Raw genomic sequence first — 23,166 nt, 5'->3', positions numbered from 1 at the left:
TGAATTAATAATAACTTGGTATGCACAATGGCTGATCACAATTTAAGTCTATTAATAGATAGACTAAAATTAATAATAAACGATGTGATGATGAATATGAATATAACAATGAATATCGAATTATGATTTAAGTTTAACTTACAGTAACTTAACGCAGTGGTAGACGCACGCTTTGAAGATGTAGACGTTGATCGGTCTTCTTTCGATGGAATAACTGGTTGGAAAAATATTTTTCATTATACAATACACATGGAATACATAATATGCACAGTAAATAAATCACAGTAAATGAATCACAGGACATAAGAAAATAAATATCAAAGCCAATGGTTCTCGAACATCTGTAACATACAAGGGATTAGTAACAAGAGAGGGAACACAACAATATGCACAGTAAATAAATTGATGGTTGTCGAATGCCTGTAACAAACAATGGGTTAGTAACAAGAGAAAGGACGAGTATGAGACGCGCGCCCACCCGGCCCACCCTCCGCGACGGCTCACGAGAAAGTGAGGAACCGATACCGCGGCTCGCTCTACCGCTCTCGCTCGTACACTGTGACGTCACCCGATTCCCGGAATCCGCGGCTACGAGATGGCTCATTACGGTAAAGCATTCTCGCAAGGGAAATTGTAAGCCGCCGGCCAAAAGGTAGATTTGATAAACTATTTATGAAACTACATCTATTCTGAATTTATCTGGTACAAATATACGAATATAAGGCAAGATATAAAAACGAATAAAACAAGAACATGTAAAAAGTAACATTAATAAAATGTCCATTAACGATGGATTTAGAATAAATTGTCTTGTAGTTAAGTGAAAAAATATATACTTTTCAGTTTCATGTTTCATGACTGTCATATTTATCCCTTAACCTTAAACTGGAGCATTGGATATTTTTATTCCCGGCCAATCATATAGATACACGCAATATGAATGGAATATATAACACTTCATTTGTGCTAATAATACTCAGAATTCATGCTTTATCGGTAACGTCGGGTATCGACACTAAAATGGTAAGAGCGCTTCTGACGCCCTCGAAACTTGGGACAGAAAATAATAACAATAATAAATATTTACACACACAAGTTCTTTGTAATAGACCCATACATTACAAGGAATGAACAATGTACAGTTATGAAAAATATCCGAAAACTTATTACAAAACTAATGCAAGTTTTGATACTTATAATCTAGAAACCTATTGAACTATGTAATTTTAACAAATTCGTGTGTGCAGATATTTTTTTTTATCTACTGTTAACTAATAAATTGTTACTTAGAACCCTATGATGTGTGCAATATGTGCATATAGTTATATGTACGCCCTGTTCCCTGTAAAAGTGATTCCCAACCTTACATCAAACTCTTATAAAAGTAATGGACCTTTCACATCGTGTAACTCAGTATGTACAATCTCAAAGAGTACCGAGTTACATATACTTGAATGAATATTAGTTTATAAATTGATTCCGAAAGAATTGTAAATTGTTGCTTTAGTTTTGTACAACGTACACAAATACATCAAAGGAATTTGGAACGACCAAGTTGAGAGATACTTCTTGTGTCACCGAAGACATGTCATCGGTTGGACGCAACAGAAACATCCTGTCAATTTTGTGTAATCCGAAAACAGCTGATCAAACTTATTCGTGTGTAAATAATAATGAGGATTCCGGGGATGATGAATCTTGCGCGTGATTTAAGACGTTGAATGATCATTGTCTGTGCGTATATACGTTTTTTTTCTCTTCATCTCTACCGATGCGTCTGAAGAACTCCACGCAGATACAAATCAATGTATGCTCCGAAAAGAACATCTCAAGGAGGAGTTGAATTAAGTATCACCATGTGAGTACGATTCATTTGTCTGATCACAGGAATCCATCATTGACAATTTCATGTAATTGACGTCTGTTTACGATTCAATGTTCCGAAAGATTGTGCGGCGAATAAGCGATAACAAGGTTATGTTACACTCTTAAGCGTTTACCATGTAAACATTCTGGATTGTCGTAACGTTTCTGTCTTCTGTATTACAGTAATCACTTGGACAGGTCATAGTAATTCTGCGGACCTAGAATGTTAACGTTAGAAGACGTGGAACGCAAAGACTTTTCGAAAGAAGCGATGGTAGATGAAGAGACGAGTGAGGGCACAGGCGGCAGGGAGAACTACGATAAAAGCAAATATCAGATAGCCACTGAACAAATACTCAACGCAGCGCTTTTATCTACAGAAAACGATGACGATATGGAATCTCAGGAAAATGATGAGTCCTCTGAGCTTCTTTCCATTGAGAATGACTCTGAACTTACCAATGAATCTACCATCAGCGATTGGGACAATCTAAAAATGGAATCGCCTCTTTCGTGTATTAATTCTGTACCGAATGCTAAAGAATTTTTTCTAATAACTCAATTACAATCGGACAATGCCCTCATGACCAAGAAATTGTCCAGCAAACATTCTCTGTCTAATAAGAAATCTAAGTCCCACCATCGTTCCAAACGACATAACAAAGTGTTATTACTAAGAAAGCTCCTACCTAAGCATGAGCCAATAGTTGAAATAAAAGAGGAAGAGAATTCGATCATTTCTACTGAAATGGATGATCATATATCATCCATGGAAGAAATCGATTATGGAGAACCTTGTATGGATGATGATATCGATTCCAAGGATAATGTTGTCCGGGTACAAAATGTTAAGCCCATGCCTTTGTACTACGCAGAAGATGGTAAACCATACCTAAAATGTCCAGCATGCGGTGCAATATTTTTTACATCAAATACATTTGAGAAACACTTGTATACACACGCGTATGAGGAAGATGACACTTTTGTATGTTCCTTTTGCAATTACACAAACACTGAACCTGGAATGTTATTTGCTCACTTATCCAAACACCAAAATCAATGTGAATTTTGTAATGAAAATTTATCGCGTAAAAACAATTTCGAGAAACATTGGGACATACGTGAATCCACCTTCACTATGAAAAGGGATCATCAAGGACGATTTGTGTGTTCAGTGTGCAAGCTGGTATTTGATCTGTTGCCACAATTAGAAAAGCATTGGCTCAAACATGCTTGTAGAAGGGAACGAACATACCAATGTAAGGAATGCAGTGGACTGTACGAGAGCAGAGAAACGCTAAAAAGTCACAAATGCATGAAGTGTGCAGTGTGCGGGAAAGTCTATGATAGTTTACACCGATTAAAGACGCACACGATGTGGACGAAGCACAATTTGAAGTGTCCGATCTGTTCTTATGAGTTCATTCTTGCAATAGATCATGAGAAGCACTTGGCATTACATAGACAAACTTTCAGTAGTAGAAGTGATTATCTCCACTGCCTCCAGACAGCGGATGGAAAGACATTCCAGTGCAATCTTTGTGACAAAATATTTTATGCCTTACCTTCTCTTGTCTCGCATCTTGGAGAAGATCACGACGTTCAAAACGTGAGGCAAGGTGCCCAGAACGAAGATGGATGTAACGATGAAATAAAAGGGGACGATTCAATTAGTGACACCTTGCTTCGTCAACTAAAAGAGCAAACCGCACATTACACTAACAGAAACAGTAATATAAATATGTCCAAAATTAAAATTGAATTTCAAGATGCTCTATGAAGTTTCAAGTAGAAGAAAACTGAACACGAATTACATGTAAAATGATCTGAAATTAATACTTAAAAATCACTTGTAACAATAAAACGTGCCGTTAGTGAGGATCAGTCACCGTGTAGTATATATTAAGTACAATTGAACATGACTGGCGACAAACAACTTATAAATTATTGATAAGAGCATGTACTCGATAGTATCTGATCAAAAAGTTCTTTAAATAAACTGTATCACAGTTTCACCTCACTTGACACAGGGAGGAAAGTATACTTGTATATTTTTTTAGGCAGTTGTGTAAGGTGCAGAATGGCGCTCGTTTAACCAGATATCGAATATCGTCACAGATGTAATATTACTTTAGTGATATAACCAAGGAATCTCATGCGATTGCTCCGCGCATAGAACGTTTTTGATCAGATATAGCAAGGTAATTTTCGAGCGATTTCTCGAAAGTAATGTAACCACTGTGTCGTACATTTTCTGTGTGTTTTTGTATTAGAGGAAAATGTAATTGTTAAGTTAAACGTAACATTTGCATATTTGGCTGTATCATGTCTGCCCCTAAATGCATCGAGTGAAGCAATACAGAGCTATCAGTCCTGCTGTAGCATTGTCTAATTTCTTATTCGACCTAATTATTAGACTGCGGATTTTATGCATTTATGACGTGCAAAGTACAAGAAAATAAAGATCTGGAAGATTTGACAAAATGTTTATTTTAACGTTCCAAAGACTTTAATAGAAGGGATAAATTTCGGTTTTCACAGAACAAGCCAAAATAATCTATATTTGCATAAGCGTCCACGGACTATCAATTAGCCTTTGTTATACACCTCTGAATCAATTTATAAAACTTTCGTACAGTTACAATTTTCAATCATGATACAAGTTCGAATGGCTGGCAAATATCTGGAGCTCGCTGCTTGTCTTACTTGTTTTTTATGCGTACTGGTACAATACGATAAATACATCGGTAAATTTTACGATATACAATTGTTCGTAAGTTATTCGCGTGATCTTCGTAGGCCTGTGTAATACCGTACGATAGCTTACATTAAAGAATTAGATCTCTTAACTATATCCTCTTTGAAAAATAAATACTCATGAGTAGTAACATTTCGTTTGTACATTTTCTTATTTTTTTTCTCTATTTTTTCTTTTTTTCCTCCAGTTTTTTATCAAAGCTGAAATGAAAGTTACGTCGTGTCTGTCGGGATAACTTGAACAGCGCACAATTCCAAGGTTGACCAGAAACGTCAATGTGGAAGATAAAAACAGCATGTATACATATATATGTATATATACGCATTTTCCTCGTAAGTTCTCGCTACTGGACAACAAGAGTGAATATATTTTGGAACACGCAATTACTTGACATTGCACTGTGTGGTTTGTTAATACGCGTACATATAATATAGTTTAGTTGAACGTTTTCGTACACTTCGGTGTACACTGTGTTGCTCCCTTTACCGTTTGCCGCTTGTTCCTCCGTATCGTTTTACGTATAAACTGCATTTCCTTATCCGGTACTACTTCTACGCGTTGCGTGAACTTGACACGATCGAGGTCATACAAGTTAATGCTACACCAACAACTAAAGCGATTCCAAAACTTCGAGTGATGAATTCAATGTCCTTAGTATAAACACAGTCGAGGTATAAGAATAGACTTGTCATCTTATGAGAGCTGGTGGCTCATCTAAACTGTAGTATCGACACCTTAAACCTGTGATCTGAGCGACCTCTACGTTATGAGAATAGTGAATCTGCGGTGGGTAGTGACACTTAAATGGAAATGGGGCGACGTCGCCCCAAAAAAGTGGGCCGAAAAAATACATTGGATGAAATGTCTACTTCTATACCTCGTCCGTGGTAGAGGTCATTCTAATCACAGGCTTTTTAAGGTGTCGGTACTAGATTTTAGATGGGCCACCAATTCCCAGAAGATGAAAAGACTATTCTTATACCTCGTCGGTAACCATGTCAAGAGTTCACGCTGCAGGGAGTGCGAGCAGCGCCACGAAACGGGAAGCCTCGAAACCGCAAACATAGATCGAATCTTTTACTCGGCGATCGCAAGTTCAGGAAAGGGTTAAGTAGGAGCGCTGACCCGCAGCTATTAGCGCGCACGAATAAATACAAGACGTACCCTTCACGACACGATCAGAGAGACGAAAGGCCTGTTTGCTTCTTAACTAATAAAAGTCAAGAAGCAAAATATCAGTTTAATTAGTAAGTCCGATGCCAAAACAGCACACACGTTACAAGGCCGTTTTTAGTGCTAAGAAAAAAAAAAGAAGAGACTTTCTTTCGAATCTTAACAGAAATCCATTTTCCATGTTTGTTTATTCAAGCCTTGATCCACTGTTCCACGTATTCGAGGGCGGCCAAAAGAATTTTCTTTTCCGTTACTCTCAGCTGAATGGCTAATTTCTTGATCTGCGGCAACGATGTCTCGAGCAACTGCAGATCCTCCTGCGAAACAGAAAAAACACGGTTTCTTGTAATAACGGCTTTAAGGATCGCGATTTTGATCCCGCTGATGGCAGGGCGTTGGTCTGAATGCGTTACAGACGGTATATACAGAGTGTCTCGAAATGATGGCACAAGCCGCAACACGTATATTCCTTATGCAAATACAAATCGAAAAATCCTTTACCATTTTGTAGTCTGAAGCTCCATTTCCGATATATTCGCAGTTGAACGAAACTCCAATCAGCTGAGCGGTCGGCTACACGTACGCGTAGACTAGAAGCGCACGACTCAGCTGATGTGTGGCCCACCGCTCAGCTGATTGGAGTTCGTTCAACTGTTAATATCTCGGAAATGGAGTTTCGAATTACAAAATGGTAAAGGACTTTTCGATTTGTATTCATACGAGGAATATGCATGTTACAGCTTGTCCCATTTTTTTGGTACAACCTCTGTGTATACAGGGTGTCCCAAAATAGTTGTAAGTCATTGAAAGGAGTGATTCCTGGGGTGATTTGAAACAACTTTTTCCGTAGCGAAAAAGTTCTCCGAGGTTTTGTTAATGAGAAACCCCGACCAATCAGAGCGCGAGTCTACTGGCTGAGCTTCTACGATAACGTTGACTACGCGCTACCGCGCGAGCTCAGCCCACGAGCTCGCGCTCTGATTGGTCGAGGTTTTTTGTTAATATCTCGTCAACAAAGCCTCGGAGAACTTTTTCGCTAAGGAAAAAGTTGTTTCAAATCACACCAGGAATCATCCCGTTCAGGACTTACACCTACTTTGGGATACCCTGAAGATATTTTTTCTCGTTTCACTTTCACCTTCAGAGTCGTTGGGTAGTTAGCAATTAAGAGCTGCAGCCTAGTAAGCAGAAATTTCCTGACGTTCTCCTCGACGACGGTCTCCAAAGCGCAATCCATGTGCTTCAGATCGTTCACACGGTCCGAGCGTAGCCAATGCGTCAGTTCCTGTTTACGCATACTGAACACCCTCAGGAACGCGAGCAGCAAGTCGGAGATCGGTTCTGTTCCCGGCTTCAACAGAAACTCGCCCACCGAGGGTAGGTCCAGTTTGTTCAGTAACTCGATACGTTCCTTTTGCAGCGAGTCGGCTTTACTGATTCCGAGACGTAGCTTGAAACCGTCCTGAAAACAAGTGTTTCGTTTAATAAGAATGATACACAATAATATACAGGGTGTCTCACCTGACGAGAGTACCTTTGATATCTCACATTTTTTTGAAGATAGAAAAAAATGTAAGGGGAAAGTATTATTTGGTTAGACGGAGCAAATACTATAAGCAAAAATTTTTCTTAAGATCATATTTTTCGAAATTTCAAGCGTGGCGTAATAGTTGAGATCAAGTCCAATCCATTGACCTATAATAGTGTGACCTCCATGTGACCTTGAGTACAAAAAATCCACAAATGTATGAGAATCGATTTAAATAATAAAATAACTACATTAGAGGGATTAGTGCAAAAATGTATTGAACTCTTGATGGTCATCACTTTCAGCATTTATTAAAATTAATTTTCTACGAATTAAAAGCAAGTGAGATACTAGAGGTGCTCGTGTTAGGTGGAACACCCTGTATGATACAGGTTTGGCCAAAAGTATTAAGCACTTTAATTATTTATAGCTTGCTGGAGAAAATTATTTCTTTGAAACATTTCCTACTGTTTGCCGTCCTTTGTCGGGCAGTTCAAAGGAATTTTAAAACAGCTGACAAGGTTATTTATAGGGGGCTATAAAGCAACTGAACGGGTCCATGGTCTACATTTTGTGTTTCTTCCTAAAAGTTATACAGTCTGCTGTCAGTACTCGTTTCTAGCACACACATCAAACTTGTTTTTAGTTTTGCTACTAATATTTTGAAATTTAGAAACTTTTTCTTGAACTATGTCAAGAAAATGTGAACTAAGTGATCTTCATTTAAAGGAACAGGGTAAAAGTCAGAAAGAAATTGCTATGATTATCAGTCATTAGAGCAAAAGCTGGCCCAACGAAATCTCAACAAAATTAATAAAAAATGTTTTTTTTTTTCAAATTTCACTACTTTGATTTCTTTCTAATACAAAAGTATTTGTTAGAAATTCATATTTTATGGGGTGCCTACTTTTAGTCAAGACTGTTAGATACTGCTGGTCAAAGTTCAAATTATTTTGAGAATTGTCGTGCAATAGAATTTCATTCAGAATCGGAAAGTGGTTAGACACTTTTTGACTAGGAGTAATACACGTATTCACTTTAATAAATAATAATTAGGTAAAGTATGAATTCGTTAATAAATTGTACGGAAGAAGTTGTGATTTTCCGTTTGAAACGGCGTTTAGAGATGGCGGCTATCCTCGTACAGAATTATCTTCAATTGAACGAGTTTCTATTGCAATGTTTTCCGACCTTTTGTGGATAAGAGTTTGTTTATCGTGGAGAATATATTTTTCTTAAGAACGAAGGGTGTAATGTCTAGCAATTTCTCAAATTTCACTTAAACGACGAAATTATTTGTTTGCCGTCAATATGGCGACGGTTTTCGACGCTACGATCGAAAACTCAATGTTGTTCTTTCGTGAAAATATTTAATACCTCGACGATTCAAATTTCTCGATCAACATTTTAGTTATATTCTCCGTAAAAAAACAAAAAGCTTGAAACGTCCTGTGTAAAATTGCCGAGATAAAAAACTGCGAATCTATTCGTTTCGAACATGCTCTCGTGGTCCCCTTAAGGTAGCTCACAATTTTAGTGGCGTATCTAGTTGGGGCTCCATATAGCCCCAATTTCACTAATTTAATTTGAATGATTAATATTTTGAACTACTTCAAAATACTGAAATGGAAAACAAATGTTGTTCCTTAATGTAAAACAAATTTAATGTTTTTTTTTTTAATTTTTAAGAAAAAATGGGAAAATTCGTCGGACAAACCAAAGGAAAAGAAGTGACGTTAGCGCTCATAGCAGACATACGTAGAAGATACTACCAAACGTATTGAAACCTAAGTTTGCATACTTTGATTTTAATTTCTGGTTTTATTTTCGTAAAAAAATTTCTAATCACCTAATTTTTTATGAAAATGTCATTTTTTGTAACTAAATAAGGCCTGATTAACTTCTCAGTATCAACTACAGTTCCATAAGGCTCGTCTTAAAAAGACATTTTTATAACGTTTCTTTTTCAGTAATTTAATCGTTGATCTTACGATTTTTTGGTAGCAATCTAAAGTTGAAGCTTCTAAGAATGTTCAGTTAAGTTTTCAACTAAATTTACAATTATTAAAAATTTTCGTGAGCCACCTTAACGGACCGCTAGTTGCGACGATATGAAATTTCTAAATTTCTTTCCGAAGACTCGTTTTCTAGTTTCGTTCTTAGATGGGGAAGGAATTACTTCTTTGTTGTCCATGTAAACGAATCCCGAGTGTACAAAAAAGTCCGAGTTCGTTCGTGGCCCGTAGCTAATGAATATTTGGTCGCCTTTCTTGAAGTTCCGCAGCGCGTAACATTCGCAGCAGTCGAACGTCGCGTTGAAATCGGTGGTGATCTGTGTAAAATACGCAGAACAAAAATTATTTAAATTATACACGCGTTGTATATCACGTACAGCCCGGCGTGTTAAGGCCCGTTTACACGTTCGAATAATTCGCGCTCAACTTACTTGTGCGTTCGCATTTTCGCGAACAAATCGTTGCAGTTAATGTTAAATAATAAACTTTTTTGTATAATTTGTAATAGGGTAAACACATCAATGAATGAACACTAAAGAAATTTCGTAATTATTAAAGTCGAATTTTACATGATAATAATATTGATAAATATTCTATATGAAAATCAGATCTTTAATATCTATCCTTTTTTACAACACATAGATTTCAATTTGAAAAATTGGAAAAATGTAATTAATGAAAAGAAAAAAGGAAAAAATCGATTTCACCAGTGAATGAACGTTAACCTGTAAACGAATATTTTTAACCGATGGCGCGAAATCTGTTCGAATACGAAATATGTGTTTTCGCGCGAACTCACGGCGAGACTGTGTACTCAACGGAGGTTGTAGATCTTTGCTACCATTGTTATAGACACTGAAATTCCGCGATTCCCTATTACGAATTAACGTAATAAGGATAGTAGATTTGACTGAAGTAAAACGGAAACAATGTAGGGTGAGTGCACTGGTATATGAACACGTACCAGTGAATGAACATTATATAGAAAAACGAATAAATTAAGTTATTAAAGTAAGCAAATGTTTAAATACTGATTTTTTTCCATTCCTTGTTTCATATTGAAACAATTTTCATGCCATGTGCAGTCAATCAGGCTGTAAAAATAACCTTAAAGCACTTTATAAGTGCGCCAATTTGGGATCGGTTACTCCGTGGTAATATAATTACACAAGTTCTTATAGCGTACTAATTTCAGATTTAAAACTTGCGGCCTTTTTATTTTTGATGAAAAATTACGAAAACGTGAATTTTTTTCAACTATCATACTCTTTTTCGTTTTATTCCTTGGAACTCCATAGCTGAAAGTGGCGTACGACCCTGACTGCGGTGGGACAAAATGGGCCCCCGATGATCAGGTACTAATGGTTTAAGGATCAGCCACGTTTATGGCTAACGCTATATCGTTGAAGCAGCTATATATATACCTATACTGTATTTCCTTTACTATTTTCCTAGGTTGGAAAATATACAATTAGGGAAGTTATTTCTGAAGATATTTCATGTGTATAAAGCTGCGTCTACACTACATAGTATAACAAATTATATAGCAAAGTTATAAAACTTGTTAGAAGAACAGAAATAAAAATGTTATATAATATGATGTTACATACCATTTTTCGTGTTATATAGCAAGTTACATGTTATCCATTAAATGTGACGCCATTATTAACAATGAGATTGGAAATGTTATACAAACTTGTTACGGACTTGTCCAAAAGGTATAATTTTGTAACAAGTTCTAAAACCATGTTGTATATATAGCAAAGTTGTGGAACAATTTGTTATATAACATTCTTTTGTTACATAGTGTAGATGCAGCTTCAAAATCTAATGGTAGATATTTATAGTATCAAATTAAGAAATCAATATTTAATCGTTTTCTCACTTTAATGACATCATTTACTTGTTTTTATATATAATGTTCACAGGTGCATCCACCCTAATCAATTATAGTTTATTCTTTATATGTACGTAAAATAACTGTGCAACGTTCTAAACGTGTATTGCACAAGTCAGTTTGCGGAAATTATTTTCGAAATATTGAAATTTGATTAAACGAGCCTCAAATAGAAATATAACGGCTCGGTTCATTTGCGCAAAATTTGCGTGCACAAGAGTCAGTTTCGCGGAAATTATTTTTGAACGTGTAAACGGGCCTTTAAGATCGGCAGACGTGGAAACTCACTCTCCCGTTCTCGTGGTTGCACATGTCCCACATCGGGATCAAAGCGTGGATCATTCGTGAGCCGTCCTCGCTGGGGATTAGGTTCTGCCTCGTCATAATCGTGGAAACTGCCCAGCTGAAATGGTGATTTTGTTGTGAACAAAAAGAAAGAAAAAAAGGAAGGAAACCACACGAGTTCTCCCCTTCTCGTATGTGTACACTCGCCGACAGAACGAAGAAGAAAATTTTAATTGAAAAGCCTGGAGACTGTTCCTTGCATTGAAAATAAAATTGTCTGGGAATTCAACGGCATACTTTTCGAGAATCGAGTTTATAATTCAGTCACACAATATTATACACTGGGATCAGCAATTATTGAAAGTAGTTTCTTTCTGAAGTGATATAATACAGGGTGAGTCAAGAAAAACTACTACCTAAAATAAGTCGTTAACTACTGGCTGTATAAAAAAATCAAATATCTACCAGAATCTACCTTTTTAAGGGATACACCAGATGGATACGATTTGATTTGTTTATCTTATTTTTTTTAGATATCACGGTGACCTTGAATTTTTTCAAGATCAATGCATCTTTTTTTTAATACTATCATGCAATAGGTCGTTGAATTTGTTCTCCTATTGGCAACAACGTGGTATTAAAGAAAAATGTATTCACCTTGAAAAAAATGCAAATTGCGTCCATCAGGTGCATCCTTTAAAATGCTTTACATTCTACATAATTTAATAAAACGTTTTCTGACACAATCAAAAAGTAACGAGTTATTTTTAACAGTAGTTCTTATTAACCCACCTTGTATATATTCTTCATGATAATTATACAAACAGTGGAAATACCTCTGGTGATTCTTCATCAAGATGGCGGAGAAAGTAGTCGTGGAAGTCCTGTGAGAATGTTAAAATGCCTACATAGATTGTCGTTTCTTTGTCCTTCGTTCCCAATTTGGACGACAGGAATTTGTTTAATAGATCTGATTTAGACAAGTACGGTGGATAATTGAACTGTGAGAGATACCTTTTACAGATAAAAATGTTGTGTAAACTCATAACTCAAGTTTCTCAACCGTTATCCTTTCCGCCATCTTGAAGAAGAATTACCAGAGCCATTTCCAAACTTTCTATAATTATTGTGAACAGTAGTAATATCTATTAAAAAGAATGTTATTTTTAATATTTAATACTAAAGATCATCGTTATTTTACGGGAAAATTACTGTTTTAAATTCAGTTTTAAGAAACATTTCGGATAAACTCGCATGATTATAGTAAACGAACGTTTAATAGTTTTACTAGAATTTCGCGAGCCTTTTCCTTTTATTCAAACGTCTAATAGAATCATCAGCAGAGTAAACAAACTTTCGTTTCATTACAGTTTCTGGAATTAATCCATAAAACGTTTGTATTTACATAATCATTCGCAGTCTGGTGATCGGCGTATAACTTTCGGATCTATTAACTCACAGATCTTCGTTAGAGGTATAACGGCGAGTGATCGTTGAGTGACCCATGAAAATTCACCAGTCCTTTATCGGCGCAGCTTGCAATAACCGCGAATCTAAGAGAAACTTTTCTCGATTAAAGGTTAAAATATTCTTCTCATCACGTTTTATGCGTCTATTCATGGACACTATGGGATGCATAATCAAGGAGACAGTCGAATATATTTCTTAATCGTAAGAAATCGTTCTAGGGTTTAATTCTTTCCTTCCGACTGTAGCTATATGGCTATTGTTCCTGATAAGTTCGCGATTAGCCACTGCTCTTTGGTAAATTAAGTGACTAATGAACTGTCTGTCTCTGATTTTTATGAAACTTGGTGAATATATTAAACTGGCGTATTATATGATAATTTACAAAACTGTAAGAGGCAAATCTGTCATTATATATATATTAATGGATTCAGAAAAAAAATTCGGTTCTTGTTTGTCATTATGTAAATTTTGGTATCTCTTAAAATACTGTAACAATAAATGTTTTTGTTATAAACAAATTACTTTTTACAAAATCTGTGACCACTTTTTGTTTTACCTCAAGAAACCATGAAACTTTTCCCTAAAAAGTTTTCTTATATCTGTGATAGTTTTCGAGATACATACCATTTTTCTGCTGAAACTTGAAGGGGTGATTACACCCCGTAAACTTGCGATTGGGCAGCTATAAAAAATTACGTGCCCCTTATTTTCATCCGCTTAATATATTGACCAAGTTTCATAAAAATCGGAGATGGATAGTTCGGTATATTCCCTTCTTGGTAACACACTTAGATTTTAATATAAACTTAACAATGTGATGTATGTGTATGTGTATACTGTTCTGACTGGTCGACGTGTTCTTGTTGACGTTTGAATGTGTTCTCGAGAATAAGTGAATGTATAGATGCTTGCTGGAACGGATTGACTCGTGATTGGTGGAAAATGCAGAATTTTAGTTGGTGCAGGTGTTTGAAGAAGTGGTAATATGAGTTGGAAGAAGTGGGGTTTGGTGTATGTATTGTTTCTTAGATTCCTGGAAGTCAGCGCCGAAATATAAGGAACGGTCTGAAGGATGTGATGTGCAGCTGTCCAGGAATTCCTGTTTATGACGGTTTGGTGACCGTGTCGACGGCCCAAGACGCGACGAGCGTTACAACCATTGCCCAGAGATGGGCATAATTTCATTCGAATAATGCATAGTGAGAAGCAGCAATATCTAAGATCTTCATCCTGACCTTTAAACAGTTTATGAGATTAAATAATAATTATTGAGATGAGATGATGAGATAAAAAAATATTTCGTCATTTTTACTTGATTGAACGTGATAATTCCAATTTTTATCATAAAATAATATTTCTTCTTGAATGAGTAGACACTTTGCAAACAATTGGACCGTTTATTTTGAAAGTGGTGCAAGTCCATTTTCCAATTCCATTTCATTTTATTTTAGTTTACACTAAATTAAGCATAAATTACGTCATATCTCATTTTTTTTAAAAAAGGACTTACACCACTTTCAAAATAAACGGTCCAATTGTTTGCAAAGTGTCTACTCATTCAAGAAGAAATATTATTTTATGATAAAAATTGGAATTACCACGTTCAATCAAGTAAAAATGACGAAATATTTTTTTATCTCATCATCTCATCTCAATAATTATTATTTAATCTCATAAACTGTTTAAAGGTCAGGATGAAGATCTTAGATATTGCTGCTTCTCACTATGCATTATTCGAATGAAATTATGCCCATCTCTGGGCAATGGTTGTAACGCTCGTCGCGTCTTGGGCCGTCGACACGGTCACCAAACCGTCATAAACAGGAATTCCTGGACAGCTGCACATCACATCCTTCAGACCGTTCCTTATATTTCGGCGCTGACTTCCAGGAATCTAAGAAACAATACATACACCAAACCCCACTTCTTCCAACTCATATTACCACTTCTTCAAACACCTGCACCAACTAAAATTCTGCATTTTCCACCAATCACGAGTCAATCCGTTCCAGCAAGCATCTATACATTCACTTATTCTCGAGAACACATTCAAACGTCAACAAGAACACGTCGACCAGTCAGAACAGTATACACATACACATACATCACATTGTTAAGTTTATATTAAAATCTAAGTGTGTTACCAAGAAGGGAATATACCGAACTATCCATCTCCGATTTTTATGAAACTTGGTCAATATATTAAGCGGATGAAAATAAGGGGCACGTAATTTTTTATAGCTGCCCAATCGCAAGTTTACGGGGTGTAATCACCCCTTCAAGTTTCAGCAGAAAAATGGTATGTATCTCGAAAACTATCACAGATATAAGAAAACTTTTTAGGGAAAAGTTTCATGGTTTCTTGAGGTAAAACAAAAAGTGGTCACAGATTTTGTAAAAAGTAATTTGTTTATAACAAAAACATTTATTGTTACAGTATTTTAAGAGATACCAAAATTTACATAATGACAAACAAGAACCGAATTTTTTTTCTGAATCCATTAATATATATATAATGACAGATTTGCCTCTTACAGTTTTGTAAATTATCATATAATACGCCAGTTTAATATATTCACCAAGTTTCATAAAAATCAGAGACAGACAGTTCATTAGTCACTTAATTTACCAAAGAGCAGTGGCTAATCGCGAACTTATCAGGAACAATAGCCATATAGCTACAGTCGGAAGGAAAGAATTAAACCCTAGAACGATTTCTTACGATTAAGAAATATATTCGACTGTCTCCTTGATTATGCATCCCATAGTGTCCATGAATAGACGCATAAAACGTGATGAGAAGAATATTTTAACCTTTAATCGAGAAAAGTTTCTCTTAGATTCGCGGTTATTGCAAGCTGCGCCGATAAAGGACTGGTGAATTTTCATGGGTCACTCAACGATCACTCGCCGTTATACCTCTAACGAAGATCTGTGAGTTAATAGATCCGAAAGTTATACGCCGATCACCAGACTGCGAATGATTATGTAAATACAAACGTTTTATGGATTAATTCCAGAAACTGTAATGAAACGAAAGTTTGTTTACTCTGCTGATGATTCTATTAGACGTTTGAATAAAAGGAAAAGGCTCGCGAAATTCTAGTAAAACTATTAAACGTTCGTTTACTATAATCATGCGAGTTTATCCGAAATGTTTCTTAAAACTGAATTTAAAACAGTAATTTTCCCGTAAAATAACGATGATCTTTAGTATTAAATATTAAAAATAACATTCTTTTTAATAGATATTACTACTGTTCACAATAATTATAGAAAGTTTGGAAATGGCTCTGGTAATTCTTCTTCAAGATGGCGGAAAGGATAACGGTTGAGAAACTTGAGTTATGAGTTTACACAACATTTTTATCTGTAAAAGGTATCTCTCACAGTTCAATTATCCACCGTACTTGTCTAAATCAGATCTATTAAACAAATTCCTGTCGTCCAAATTGGGAACGAAGGACAAAGAAACGACAATCTATGTAGGCATTTTAACATTCTCACAGGACTTCCACGACTACTTTCTCCGCCATCTTGATGAAGAATCACCAGAGGTATTTCCACTGTTTGTATAATTATCATGAAGAATATATACAAGGTGGGTTAATAAGAACTACTGTTAAAAATAACTCGTTACTTTTTGATTGTGTCAGAAAACGTTTTATTAAATTATGTAGAATGTAAAGCATTTTAAAGGATGCACCTGATGGACGCAATTTGCATTTTTTTCAAGGTGAATACATTTTTCTTTAATACCACGTTGTTGCCAATAGGAGAACAAATTCAACGACCTATTGCATGATAGTATTAAAAAAAAGATGCATTGATCTTGAAAAAATTCAAGGTCACCGTGATATCTAAAAAAAATAAGATAAACAAATCAAATCGTATCCATCTGGTGTATCCCTTAAAAAGGTAGATTCTGGTAGATATTTGATTTTTTTATACAGCCAGTAGTTAACGACTTATTTTAGGTAGTAGTTTTTCTTGACTCACCCTGTATTATATCACTTCAGAAAGAAACTACTTTCAATAATTGCTGATCCCAGTGTATAATATTGTGTGACTGAATTATAAACTCGATTCTCGAAAAGTATGCCGTTGAATTCCCAGACAATTTTATTTTCAATGCAAGGAACAGTCTCCAGGCTTTTCAATTAAAATTTTCTTCTTCGTTCTGTCGGCGAGTGTACACATACGAGAAGGGGAGAACTCGTGTGGTTTCCTTCCTTTTTTTCTTTCTTTTTGTTCACAACAAAATCACCATTTCAGCTGGGCAGTTTCCACGATTATGACGAGGCAGAACCTAATCCCCAGCGAGGACGGCTCACGAATGATCCACGCTTTGATCCCGATGTGGGACATGTGCAATTCGTAGTACAAGCGTAGCGCGTAGCCACCGCTAGCGCGGGAACTCGGCTGGCAAACTCGCGCTCTGATTGGTCGCGGTTTTTCGTTAATATCTCGTAAACGAAGCCTCAGTTTAAATTTTGGCTAAGGAAAAAGTTGTTCCAATTCACCCCCCGAGTGCCACATTTCCGGGTCGGAGGACATTTTTGGGACACCCTGTATAATCGATACTTCCATTTCGACACCGAGTATTTTCAGTATCGATACTTTCCGTTACGATAGATACTCGGTATCGAAACGGAGTACTCACATCAAATGGAGCGATTAATCGATATGAATGCTAATGAATGTGAAGGTTGTTGTCGTCCAGTTATATTACATTCTTTAATAAATGTTGGTTAATAAATGCATTCGTTAGCAAATTCATTATCTAGATAAAGAGCTTCGAATAACGAATAAAAGATAAAAAAAGTACTTCGTCAGTTTTACACGTTTAAACGTGGGAAGTTCCAACTTGTATAACAAAATAATACTTCTTCCTGAATGAGTCGACATTTGGCAAACAATTATTTAATCTCATTGACTGTTTAAAGCTCAAAATGACGCCCTTAGATATTAGATTAAAATATATTACATTAATAAAAGAAAAAACTCTGTATTCATTTTCCTTCGATACAAGCAGGTATTGATAATTTTGATGCAATACTACATAAGTAGATATAGATACTTTTGTTCGATACAAGTTATAAGTAAAAGTTTATTCCCAGAGGCAACTCCGATCACCTTGACCCTAATAAATGTTATCGAAGACACTATCCCGAAGTACGTTTCCGAAGGTTTTAGCCGCCACTCGTCTTTTTATTACGTTAGATAATAATCATTAGCAGTCTTTCAGATTTCGAATACAATTTTTACCAAGGCCAATACGGCAAATCAAATAAATTCTTTTTCACTTTATTAAAAATATAAATGATAAGCCACTCTTCGGTGATTCTACCGTGAAATCACTGAACACGTAAAATCCACTATCGCGCGAATTCCCCTGAATATTTCGAGGATTCTCTCCCGGAGCGAAATTCTCTATCCAGAAAGGGGCCTAAATAATATTATATATTATACTTAGAAATTCGACAAGAAGCAGCAAATTATGGTAACCGTTAATCAAGAGAATTGTGTGTGTAAGAGAAAGACAGAAAACGAAAGAAGCACCGGTGGAAGCAAACTTTCGCCTTCGAGAGCGGTACGCTCGAAGCGTGCTCTCGAGAGTGCCGTCGTGGTCGTCCGTCGCTGGTGGGTTTGTTTTCGGCGCAAGAACTTGACCCACAAAATCCGGAAATGGAAGTAAAAGAAGATTCATTGCCATCGCCGTCCCGGCAGGTTCCTCCGTACGGACTTTCTCTCTTCCCGGGGAAACGGTTCTCGCGCGTTTCACGGCGGTTACGGGTTAAAATCCGATATGGGAAAATGGCGGACGCTTGCTGCATGGCCAACAGAATTTATGAGGGACATAAAGGGGATTCCAACTGAACCAATACGTACGGAAACGCGTAGTGGTTGAACCCTTTCGATGTTCATGGCGAGTATACTCGTCATGAAAAAATTTTATTTAATTTCGAAAAACGTGCACTGGTGCACTTAATTATTTGTAAGCTATGACGAGTATACTCGTGAAAAGATTTTATTTCTTTTGGAAAAAGGTGCACTTGAGCGATTAATTTTTTGTAAGTTATGACGGGTACACTCGTCATGAAACTATTTTATTTCATTTTGAAAAACGTGTACTGGTGTGCTTAATTATTTTTAAACGATGACGAGTATACTCGTCATGAAAATATTTTATTTCATTTTGAAAAACGTGCTCTTGGGTGCTTAATTATTTCTCAGCTATAACGAGTGTACTCGACAAAAACAGAGTAAATGCATTTGCTGTAAAATTGACAGGAATTCTAATAAAATGACAAAATTACTCAGGGGCTCATCGTTGAGATTTTTCGTTAATATCTCGTTAACAAAGCCTCGGAGACCTCTAACACTAAGGAGAAAGTTGTTACACATTACACCAGGAATCACCACATTCAAGGACTTACATCTATTTTGCGACAACCTGTATACTACTGCATATTCTTTTGTATACAGCTGCAGTATATTTCTTTTTTCCTTTTCAAGTGATTTTTTTCCATCGTACGTTTTCTTTTCTTTTGTCCTAAAATATTCTATGTCTTACAATTACAAATATGTTTTTTTGTTTTACCTAAATTTTACTTTAAATAGCACATGCAAAATTTTTCGTTGTGTATACTCGTCATTAAACGAAAAAATTCTGTCTTTTCATAATGAATATACTCGACATAAACATCGAAACGGTTAAACGAGTGCGCGCGCGCGCGTTAGCAATCTTCAAAGGCGATACACATCTTCTCTTCCTGAGATCGTCGCGAGGCGGAGAAGCGCTCTCCGTGTGTAATAGAAGACTTTCACACGGAGAGGCCGAACTTTCATACGGTTTTATCTTGCTCGCGTGGTAGCATGCAGGCGATGAGACCTCGAGAGCACCGCGGTTTCCTTTTCCCGTTCTTTCTTCACGGAACATAATTTTCTATTATCGCGTAAACGTGCTCCCGAGGCGCGCTCGTTTCCAGTTTCCCCGCCTGATCCCTGCATATTCAATCGTATCACCCTCCTTTCGCGATAGGTATATACACTAGAGATGGGTAACGTCATTATGTAGACAATGAGTTTGGAATAGCGAATAAAAGACAAAAAAAAAGTATTTGTCATTTTTCGTCAATTAACCGTGGACATTCCAATTTTTATAATAAAGCGATATTTCTCCTTGAAAACGTTAACACTTGGTAAACAATTATTCAATCTCATTAACCGTTTAAAGGTCAAAATGACGCTCTTAGATAATGCTGCTTTTCACTATGTATTACTCGAATAAAATTGTGTGTGTACACTACCGCTCATAAGTATTACGACACTTATCGAATTGTATAGTAAACTTTATAAGGCATTACGAAATTATTGAAGGTCTGAAATCAAATATTGTTCACAGGATAGTAAAGCTCGATGAATAACACGCTTAAAATATATATAATTTTTACGAAATATGTATCAAATTCTCCCCGTACAGACTAAAAGTATCCGATTATAGTAAAGTCGCGTTAACTGCGCGCGAAGAGGCCTTTACGTTAACTTTCCACGCGTCGTCCCCACCACTGGGGGATCCCCCTAGAACCAGTCAAGCGTATAATCGTAAAGTATACATTATTACTGTCCAATAATAGTATATAGAGCAGAAATTTATACAGTTCATTCAGTGTTACTTCATTTCCTTCTGAAGATCACGCTATGTTTGATTATTCGTGAAACTAAATCGACGTAGGCATTGATAATTACTAGACTGCGAACCTTTATGGAAAATAACATTTTACACAGTAGGTAATTTACAGAGACAGAATTAAAATCAAAATCTCCTTTTGCCTTCTAGGCAGTTTATTACGTTAAGAATAAAATGAGAAATTGTACATGGATTAATTCCGATGGAAGTTCTGTCTTTTCTATTGCATTTTACATTAGCCTTTTGCGCTGTAAATGGATAAAATCTTAAGTCTAATAATTACACATTACGTTTGTTGATTGTGTTTTTGTCCACTTTTGGAGACAGATTTTCTTCTTTACGTAAGAGGAAGTAATCCGATAGCTGCGCAACAACCAGAACAATCTCGACAATACGATCGTGTGGGGGGGGCTTTCGTTTGTCCACATTTGTCCTGCTGCGAAGATCCAGGCAAGAAAGTGTCCCGAGAGAGAGATCGCTGCCACGAGATTATACTCGATAGAGAAAACACGGTTGGCCTGTGATTTTTCTGTTAACGATATTACGCTTCATTTAACTCGCTCGTAAGTTCATTAAAAATGTGTCATATAATTACCACCGAGGAAAGAAAGGTAATATTTCCAGATTTGTAATGTACGGTCCGCTGCTTCTTCCGTTAATTTTCATTGAAAACCCATGTATTTTTACTTACGCGCTTTATTGAACTAAATAAAATTATGAATTTTTTGTGTACGCCATTTTTTTTCGTTTTTTATGCATTTTGCAACATTTCTATTTTTATACGATAAAGAAACATTTTTGTGATATGGGCCAACTTTCCTTTTTTCCGAATGATCCAAATGGGTCAAGCAGAATTTTTCATAATAAAAAACAAAAAATAATTAAAACCAGCTAATAATTACAAAGAATCGACATAATATTATAGTTTTCTCTTTAGTCGGCTCAACGCAATATTATTTCTTAATCAATAGCCACTCAACATAACATAACTTATTCTTTTTTAATTAGCACAATATAACATCTTCTTAATGAGATCAATCAATTATCATAATTAGACTGCGGATCTTTATGGAGAATAATATTTTACACGGTAATTTACGAAGGCAGAAGTAAGAGGAAAGACTTCTTTTTCCCCCTAAGAAGTTTATTGCGTTAAGAATAACATGAAAAACATATTAAACCTCATGTAAATTTTATCTTCTATTGCGCTTCAGATACTCCTTTATGCTATAAATGCATAAAATCATAATGGTTTTGAAATATTAAGCCTTGAGAAAATGTAAATAAGAAAAAATCAATTTTTTTTTGACCCGTCACAGTCGGGTGACCCCTTAAATGAAGTTACACTACAATCTTAAAGTGGTAGTAATTAGGACATCTACCCTAATTCGGAAGTGAATAAGATGTTTGGGTCGAAACAGACCCGAAGAACGCTCTAGGGTTAATCCCAGAAGCATGAATCATCTCACAACATCGCACCCCCCCCCCTCTTCCCGTCCTCAAACGGATCGTTTCACGATCTAGGGGAGAGATCCATCATCAACGATCTATCGATCGTGACTGCAGGAGTGTGTGTCCGGGACCGAACGGGCGCCTCGATGGTTAGAAGGACCAGACGACGACCACGGAATATGACTGGGCTCTCGAGTTTCACCGACTTACTTAGGACCGAGCACGGAGAAAAGCGGCGTCAGTACGCGGGAACGATTCGCCGAGCGTGGAAGAGAACGCGCGCGCGAGACCGTTGGAAGAACGGCCCCCTCCGGTTCGAAAGTTTCCGTGAGAACAAAGTTTCGCTGAGAAAACCGATCAAGACACAACTATCATCAGAGCCCACACAGCCTCAATAGTGATGTCCTTCGAACGATCTTAAACGGAGAGCGTGATGATGATCCAGTGACACCCAAAGGTTTCAGTCTCCATCAGGCCAGGAGAGGTTTTCCTGTGAAACTGGGTCGTGTTGTTGCGTTCGACGAGGAAGAATCGATTGTTTCGAAAGATCGATTTTTCGAGGGATCGAAGAATCGAGACACTCGAACACAAAGGAAAAATACCGTCTGACTGTTGGGTAGTTTGAAAAGACAGGATTCAGAAGTGTAGGATCCAGGATCCTAAAGATCGATGAAAAGATATATATGTATCTTGTTTTCTTTCGAGAAGGTTCGAGCAATTTTTCGTCGTGAGTTTTGTTGTGAATTGTACGACGTGTGATCGCGACGGAGAAACTGGGACCTTGGAGAGAGTGGAAGATCCATCTCAGCGGGACAGACTTTCCTGCCTTTGAGCACGGGTATTTAGGGCAGGAATATCGAGTTTGTTAATCGTGGTGCGTCTAATTTTCAAGATTATTATTTTAGTATATATGTATATTGTGAGCTGTTCGGGGGATTAAAAGAAGAAGTGGGATCCTGGAGAGAGCGGAAGATCAGCGAGAGGATCGCTTTCGCCTGTGAAGCCGAGAATATTCAGGGTACGAACAAA

At 36.6% G+C, this 23,166-nt stretch overlaps 2 protein-coding genes across 3 annotated transcripts in view; one reads left to right on the top strand and one right to left on the bottom strand.

Annotated features, from left to right (window-relative positions):
• The first annotated feature begins 1,778 nt into the window (after positions 1-1,778).
• Positions 1,779-4,510, top strand: LOC107193634 (zinc finger and BTB domain-containing protein 41-like). Of its 2 annotated transcripts, none has more exons than XM_015583120.1 (2): positions 1,779-1,858; positions 2,050-4,510. In XM_015583120.1, exon 2 carries the CDS (start codon positions 2,090-2,092, stop codon positions 3,644-3,646), a length of 1,557 nt encoding a protein of 518 aa, XP_015438606.1. In that variant the 5' UTR covers positions 1,779-1,858; positions 2,050-2,089; the 3' UTR covers positions 3,647-4,510. The 2 variants fall into 2 exon arrangements, with proteins under 2 accessions (XP_015438606.1, XP_015438607.1); XM_015583121.1 differs by lacking the exon at positions 1,779-1,858 and adding an exon at positions 1,900-1,974.
• Positions 4,511-4,521: 11 nt separating this feature from the next.
• The window catches only part of LOC107193635 (histone-lysine N-methyltransferase setd3), a 31,791-nt gene continuing 13,146 nt past the window's right edge, over positions 4,522-23,166 (bottom strand). Inside the window, exons 5-8 of the mRNA XM_015583122.1 lie at positions 11,526-11,640; positions 9,505-9,657; positions 6,936-7,259; positions 4,522-6,114 (exon numbers count right to left, since the gene is read on the bottom strand). Of these exons, the coding sequence (XP_015438608.1) occupies positions 5,989-6,114; positions 6,936-7,259; positions 9,505-9,657; positions 11,526-11,640 (718 nt within the window). The 3' untranslated portion in view covers positions 4,522-5,988. The remainder of the gene's footprint in view (positions 6,115-6,935; positions 7,260-9,504; positions 9,658-11,525; positions 11,641-23,166) is intronic.

This window comes from Dufourea novaeangliae, unplaced genomic scaffold (assembly GCF_001272555.1).
Source record: "Dufourea novaeangliae isolate 0120121106 unplaced genomic scaffold, ASM127255v1 scaffold6, whole genome shotgun sequence".
Lineage (NCBI taxonomy): Eukaryota > Metazoa > Arthropoda > Insecta > Hymenoptera > Halictidae > Dufourea > Dufourea novaeangliae.
This window is presented reverse-complemented; position numbering and strand designations above follow the sequence as displayed.